The following is an 8447-nucleotide window of genomic DNA, read 5'->3' as shown; positions in this document are numbered from 1 at the left end:
TGACCAGATATGATCCTTTCAACACCTTTGCCATTTTTTTTCAGCAGATAGAAATACTGATTTTCAAACCAGCCTTGAGAGTTGAGTGGTTGCCAGGTTCTGAACTTGGGTCTTTTTGTGTGACCTGGTTTATTGCTTCATGCAATGTGTCAAAATTCTTTCGATCAAACATCTCGGCTGATGATTCGGAATCATGATTGGGGTTGAGCAATTTGAATTCATGAAACAGTGTGGCCATCCGCCTCATGTCAGTCATCACAGACCTCCGCACTTCAAACTTTTTATCCTGCTTGCGCTTCATTTTGTCAAAAATTCTTGCCCCAAACATGCAAATATGATGATCACTTCTACACAGATTGCCAATATCATCTTCCTGGAAACCACTTAGAATATCTTCTTTGAATTCACTGGTTACAACCTAGGATATGGTTTCAGAAGTGGTGTTGGTAATGGGGTTGCAGACTGCACAGAATCTCTGTTACAATTCTGCTTGTGACTCCAGAAAAAGTGCCTATTGTAGAACCCATTGCAACTGCTGCAAATGACCAACTTGGTATCAGGTTTCTGTGACCTTTGTGTCAACAATCTACTAGAATCTCCATTTTTGATGAGCTCTTTGTTATAGTTAAATTACCCTGTAGACGTAACCTCCTGAAAACTCTTTCACGCTCCCTTTGTGGCAACTTTTGGGCATGTTTTATTGCCTCCTCCTTTTTGTGTTTGCTTTGCATGTGTCTGTTCAGCCGGGCTTGCATTATTCCGCAGTAAGGGCAAGGTCTGCGAGGTTTTTTCTTGTGGGCTACAGAAAGCAAACAAAATCAAAGGGCAAATTTACTGTTGAGTCAAACATAACTGTACTACACTGTTTTACACTTTATCTGATTTGTTCCAGGATGGTTTAAGTTGGTATATGGAGTAAAATAAAAAGTCAAAAAAGGAGTGATTTTTTTTAATCTCCTGCATTACTTATCTATCTTGTGGAAGGATTCCGAGTTGGTTAAAGATCCACAAATGGACTACCCACAGTATGGGGGGACATGGACGAGTGTGACACTTTTGGAAATGTCTGATCATGGGCTATCCGGCAATGTCAAGTACGTCCGTAATATCCAAATAATTCACACAATGTATGAGTCCTGCATTGTTGTGGGTATATTGGGTATATCACCACAACATTCTCTCTTGTAACCTCCTGTTCTGAAATAATATTCCAAGTTCACAGTGTCTGTAGAAATTGTGAAAATATTATCACAGCTCCAAAGAACGAAGACAATTTTAATTTGACATGTAAGGGATAATGTTATCTCAGAAATGAACAGTTTGAAAGCCAAAGCATTTGTAAAGTGGAAAAGAAAAAGGTTGTTTAAGCATGTCAGATATATTACCTTGATATTCACAGGTTGTTTGGTTTCAGAAGTAATGTTGACGCTGGTATGAAGGTCGCCTTCACTAGGTGAATTTCACATCCTGATCATCTGCAGAATCTGCTTTAAAATAACATGATCACAACAATCATCTAGTTGACAATTGGTAACTTCAGTAGAAAGCTTAAATTCTTAGTACATGTATTAGCCTTGATGGTTTGGGTTGAAATGTCACCTTTCAGTTTGCTTATTACAAAGGGTTTTGTCAACAACACAAAACCACAAAACCAAAACGAATCATAATGCGGTAAGTTGCATACATACAAAAAATTAAACTAATTCAAACATTATGATTTTGATCTGTAAGGCTTTTGCACGAGAGATCATCCATAACAAAAAACTACTTTCAAAAAGTAACATCTGAAAAAACTCAGCAGGAATCACACATCCTTTTTCAAGAAAAATTTCTAATTCAATGGAGCTCTCCTGATAAAAGTAATAAAACAACCTTCGGTTGATTTTAAAAACACATACTAGTTTCCAATATAATCAACTATTTATGTGACTTCTCCAGATGTTTGGAAACATTATCACAATTTAAGAACATTTTTAACATGCTAAATATAAATTGAATAAACAAGGATTGTGGATCAGGACCTTTTAATTCAGTAATAAAACAAAATGTCTTATCACATTAAGTTTGAGAATCTTCTGAACTGAATACTGTTGAATAAATGTGCTGTCTTTTGTGGAGAAATATAGTTTAACACTATTTTCCTTTGCTCATCTCACCATAGTCGTACATTGCATTTAACACTTTTAAGTATTTATACCTACCTCATTAGTTTGAAACATGGATTGTTTTGCTGCACCTGTGGATCAACAAAGAAATTAGTCACACAAATAGTGCCATGGTAAAGAGTTGAACATTGTTTAATTGAGGAAAGGGTTGATTATTGTAACAAAAATGGTGTATCACCCATCAACCTCGTCAGAGATAATACATTTCGTATCTATTCAAAACTATAATTTAAGAAAACCCTGAAGCATGGAGGATTGTGGAAATATGGATTTATAAACAAGTATTATATTATAGCTACTTAATCAGACATTGTAGCAACACATCTTAGTTGATCTCAGATATAAAGGTGTTCTTGGTATTATATAGTCATCTTTTTGGGGCATTTTTACGCAGCAGTTTGAATATTTCATTTAGTAATTTTATTACCTTGATTCTTTGAGATAAAAAGTGCCACATAAATGTTGAGTCTTGATTGATGTCTAACAAATTAAAAAACAAGTGAAGTATCGGCTGTTCCAAAAAGTTTCAATGCAACCAAAAGCAAGCAACTGTAAACAAAAACAAATTAAACAAGTATACCTCTTAATCCACAAAGCTGGTCGCTGGAGTCACTTTCTATTTCTTCATTTTCACTATCGGGAATGTAATCATTGTCATCACTGTCATCACGTGTAGTATCGGAGTCATCAACTTGTGAGTTGTGTTTTGGGGAACACTTGTTGACATCATCAGCTGCAGAATTCTATGAAGTAACACAAATAAACACCATAATCATTAGCATTAATATGAAGATAGGAATTGGCAAGCTTATATTGTTAGGCACCCAGCAAAATCTCAATTGCACAAAATGTAACTTCTTACATTTGAAATTTGTGTTATACATGTATTCTTGTCATAGCCGTGTCGGAAATAACTGAGACAACACCATGAGCTTATTGTAAGATATATTTACCTTGACATTTCACAGATTGTTTGTTTTCAGAAGTAATGTTGACTCTGGTTTTTAGTAAATAGGTAAATGATCTTTAATAATAACTACCATTTGTGATTTTAATTATTAAATTGATGGTAATGCCTCAATAATCCTGAGGCAAAGGAATTAATTAAAAAAATATATTGACAATGGCAGAATTTGTATTGAGGTAATACAAATATTGGAAGTACATGATTGCAATGGGACAATAATATAATCATGCTGTGAAATCTTGACTGTTTTATTTCAGAAATAATGTTGAATTGCTTGTCCACTAAATTGAAAACATGATGTACCTTTTTCAGTCCACAGAAAGTGAGCTTGTCAAGGTAGTCATTATGCTTTTCCTGCATCTGCCCCATCTAGTTAATAATAAACAAGAACAACAGTAATAAAACAATATTTGTTTTTTTTAGAAATCAGTATCACAATATCTTTTTCTCAAGACTGACAAAGAGCAGCATTTTCATAATAAGTGATGGAAGAGAACTTGTGCGCTTATCCAGCAAGGACCTTTTAAAAATGCACTTTGCATTTCCTGGATAACATAAATCATTATCTGACTATTATGTCAAATGGAATGCAAAGGAGGGTTTAATAAGTATCAAATCATCTTTAATCAATGCTGCTTGCAGCGTTATACCCACTTAGAGAATTAGAACACATTACACACTATATGAATTCTAACATAGTATTGACAACATGTTCAAATGTTTTAGCTAAAAGGGCACTGAACCAGCAGTGGAACCAGTGCCCATTTTATGTAGAAAATATGAATACAATTTTACGAGTATAAAGTGAATAACGATACAAGGCCAAGGTCTTATTCAACTTTCATGTTACATTTGGGACATCTATGCACAAAACAATGGGGTTTTAATTTGTCCTGCCTTTTATAAAAGGGTCCAATTTTACGGCACTGCTTACCAAGGAATTCCGGCATTCGGCCAATAGAATCATGCGCTTTACAGCGCACTGTAAACTCAGAATTCTGTGGTAAGCAGAGCCATGAAATTTATACAAGGTCTTCAGCAAGTTTGTTTTTCCTAATTTTCTTAAAATATAGGTTTAAAAACAACATTTTAAAAACAAAACCATACTTATACTTAACAATACCTTTCTCCATGGCAAGTTGGGTACACCATAATCAAACCGAAGTTCTTCCCAGACTTCAATGTCTCGAACAGCAAATAAGCAAAGATGTGGATTCTTGCCATCATTAACAGCTACCATTTTACAATTGGCTTTGGGGGCAACTGCATCATTGACCATTCTTCCGATGCAACTTGAATATGTTGCATCCAAACTACAATACAAGAACAATATTTCAAAACAATTATTTTGTTGATTTCATCTGAAAATCAAAGACTCTTATAACTGTTACAAAGTTCCCTTCATACAAACAGCAAACTGAAATGAGTTCCATTTCCAATTATTGTTTTGTCTTGATTTTTGTAAGGTCTTTTTGGCTGTCCTCTGAGTGTTTTGTATCCTTTAGAAAAGATGCTATATTAATGCTAGTATAATTTTTCAATAGTTATTTACCCTTACATGCATCTGCTATTACATACACTTTGCACTGGACACAAATAATAATTGAAGATTTGCATATCTGTTGGCTTTACATGAAATAGAGGGTGGGGGAAGAAGGAAAAGAACCTTTTTTAATACGCTGAATAGGTTGACTGTGTTTTCAAATTCAAATTATAACTTAATAAGACTAACCATTTTGTTTTGGAGTTTTGTTTGAAAAAGTACAAAAAACTTCCATCAGCTATAGTGTATCTGCTTTCACGTTCAAGGGCTTCTTTTCTAGAGATCAGCTCTCCCCGGTACTCGAGAAGGAAGTCATTTCTTGAGAACCTTTTCGTTGCAAAAACACCACTTCCTGCAAGCAACGATGGATTTGTGTATAATTTTGAAGAGTTAAATTTTATGATATGAGAATACGGGTCTCTTCTACTGCTTTCTTTAATTTGTTTTTATTAGTCTTTCACCCAAAGAAGATAATACTGCGATGGGTAAATTATTTGACTTACACAAAATGTGTTGACCTTTAACCCTGCTATAATTACACTGTTAAAACTCCTATATAACAAAGACATTAGTCACTGTCAAGTTTTGGTTGTCTTTGTATGTGACACATTTTGCATTATATGTATCGAAACATCCAGAAAAATGTTTTTGTTTGTTTCCCCCTTTTCACAACTATAATTAATGGGGTCATTGAAGTTGGAACAGTTCTAGATGAACTGAATTATGGTAGCCTTTCTGTCTTTTGTTAATTATGTTACTTACACATAGTACATTAAACATTAACTGACTGAAGTATACAATGTCTTAAAACAATTGGGTAAAAAACTTGACTACATCTTGTCCTCTTGAATTTAATTTTAAAATACACCAGTTTGTATCCATTTAGTGTTAATATACCAAATTGATGCACTTGGATTTCTCTGCCTCCATGTCCAACATAAATGTTTGCGTGGTTGATGAAACAAAGCCACAGGATACGCATGGAAGACTTTGAGTAGTATTGATGTATAGACCAATCACAGTTGTCCGATCACACAAATAAGTGTGTGTTTGTCTGAATCAAGCAGTGAAGCAAAAAAGAGGTGCAGCCTGCATGTAATATCGTTTTATCCATGTGGGCAGTAGGGGGGTCCTGATTAGTCTATTACCTACCAATGAATTTGTTGATATGTCGCACTATAAATCCAGGCTGGTCTTCCTGCTGAAAACAAAATTGTTTGCCATTTTTGCCTGTTCTGCGAAGAGATGATCTTAAACGAAGTTTCATTGCAACCTGCAAAACCGAAAAACATAAAATACAAAATTATTATTGATGATGAAATCAAAAGTAGTTGTTTTACCCATTTCTCAAAAAGTACAGCCTTGCATGTACAAAGTGTGTTAATGTTTTCTACCATGACCATCTATATTATTTAAGGTAAGTGTACATCTGCAGACATTTATATTTTCAATCTAATACCAATGTCACTGCACAGCTTTTAACTCAAGATTGTAGAACCTCAAATCATAGTTCAAGGAGTAATTCTGCACTTGCCCAAAGTCTCTAGGGCTAGGCCTATAATGTAACAGAACAGAAGGTTTGTGAGAACTCCATAATGTAACTGTAACATAAAAATATGGCCCCCATGTACAGAGAGTATGACACTGACAGAGCCATATGATCACGATGATGATCGATTCTATTTATTATGTACTTGTTTTAAGTAATAACATTTATATTATTAAATAATAAATCTTTAGCATGAAACTATCATTTTTTTATCAACCAATATCAATCATTCAATCATCATCCAAATCATATCATAGTCCAAAAAGCTAAAGTAAAAGCCCTAGAACTTATTACACTCATCAGCTCACTGGTTCCCTTGGCGTCAGACAGTAGTATATGCCTACGCTATAGGCTGCAGTTACAATAAAAATAGCCATAGGCTTAACACTTTCTAAGTTTAGGCCAACACCATAACTTACATACAATTACAACACAAGTACATGCAACACTAACATTAACAAGTAAACTTTATTTAATATTTATTTAGAACTCTTAGAATAGAAGATTCAAGAAGAGTTTTTTGTGTGAACTTTAAATTTCCTTAAAGTTTAAAACTTAAAAAGTTTAACGATAAATTTAACCCATCTAGAAATAATAACTACCTTACCTGGTCCAGTATTAACTTTCAACACTTCTTGACTTGTGTCCCCTTTCTAATTGTTGCACAAACAAAAGTCAGAAAAACACAACGTGTAGACCTCTCTCAGGTTGGTAGATCGAGACCAGCACAAGGTATAGGCCCTACGCACACAGTACTTAATCACCACCCTCACACACACACGATTCATCGATGGCCGGCATGGTGGCATGGTACTACAATAATACATTAGTAGTATACTACTAGTAGTTACAGTGTGTGCAGAGTCAATGGGGCGTATGTACAAAAAGTGTACATTACTTAACAATGTTCGTGTACCCTATCATGTACAACTAACTATGGCGACGCGGGCGGGTCGAGGGGGATATGGAGAGCTGGCCGCAAAACGAGTATTGGCTAAAAGTTGACGTTCACCATTAAGCGTAAATTCACTACTTAGCAGAAAGTTGCGGGAGCAAGTCAGAAAAAGGGATGGTTAATAAGGCTCAAGCTAGACAGATAATATAAGGCCGTACTCCGAATTGACGGCCGTATCCGCTAATTCGGATATTTCTTCACTATTTAATTATTGAACTTAAAGACAGTTATGTGTTTACATTATATTGCCATTTTATTTATCAATAATGAACAACGGGCATTATATTATTTTGCCCGCTGTAACAATTTTTGCATCACTCAATGAATTCCCTTAACATAACGTAACGAGGATACTATTTCTAACACTATAGGAAGACGTGCGTGGTATTTGCATCACTCTGCCGTTAACAACAAGAGGTTATTATTCCACACAATAGGGCGACAGTTATGTGTCTACATTTTATTGATATTTTACTAGCCACGTTATAACATTTGCATCACTTCCGTTAACAACAAGAGGTTATTATTCCACACAATAGGGCGACAGTTATGTGTCTACATTTTATTGATATTTTACTAGCCACGTTATAACATTTGCATCACTTCCGTTAACAACAATGAGGTTATTATTCCACACACTAGGGCGACAGTTATGTGTCTACATTTTATTGATATTTTACTACGCACGTTATAACATTTGCATCACTGCCGTTAACAACAATGAGGTTATTATTCCACACAATAGGGCGACAGTTATGTGTCTACATTTTATTGATATTTTATTACGCACGTTATAACATTTGCATCACTGCCGTTAACAACAATGAGGTTATTATTCCACACAATAGGGCGACAGTTATGTGTCTACATTTTATTGATATTTTACTACGCACGTTATAACATTTGCATCACTGCCGTTAACAACAATGAGGTTATTATTCCACACAATAGGGCGACAGTTATGTGTCTACATTTTATTGATATTTTATTACACACGTTATAACATTTGCATCACTGCCGTTAACAACAATGAGGTTATTATTCCACACAATAGGGCGACAGTTATGTGTCTACATTTTATTGATATTTTATTACACACGTTATAACAATTGCATCACTGCCGTTAACAAAAAACATTGAGGTTATTATTCCACACAATAGGGCGACCGTTATGTGTCTACATTTTATTGATATTTTATTACACACGTTATAACATTTGCATCACTGCCGTTAACAAAAAACATTGAGGTTATTATTCCACACAATAG

General features: G+C 34.7%; 1 protein-coding gene across 1 annotated transcript; it reads right to left on the bottom strand.

The window, feature by feature from the left end:
• Positions 1 to 2126: 2126 nt before the first annotated feature.
• LOC117294066 (histone-lysine N-methyltransferase PR-Set7-like) lies at positions 2127 to 7007 on the bottom strand. The gene is made up of 7 exons (XM_033776583.1): positions 6832 to 7007; positions 5828 to 5948; positions 4865 to 5027; positions 4256 to 4445; positions 3436 to 3501; positions 2746 to 2908; positions 2127 to 2236 (listed from the first exon to the last, which is right to left on the bottom strand). The coding sequence occupies exons 2-7, from the start codon at positions 5940 to 5942 to the stop codon at positions 2184 to 2186; spliced, it is 750 nt and encodes a 249-aa protein (XP_033632474.1). The 5' UTR covers positions 5943 to 5948; positions 6832 to 7007; the 3' UTR covers positions 2127 to 2183.
• Between the last annotated feature and the right edge of the window lie 1440 nt (positions 7008 to 8447).

The sequence above is a fragment of the Asterias rubens genome, chromosome 8 (genome assembly GCF_902459465.1).
Source record: "Asterias rubens chromosome 8, eAstRub1.3, whole genome shotgun sequence".
Lineage (NCBI taxonomy): Eukaryota > Metazoa > Echinodermata > Asteroidea > Forcipulatida > Asteriidae > Asterias > Asterias rubens.
Note: the sequence above shows the minus strand (reverse complement) of the source record. Positions and strands in the feature narration are given on the sequence as shown.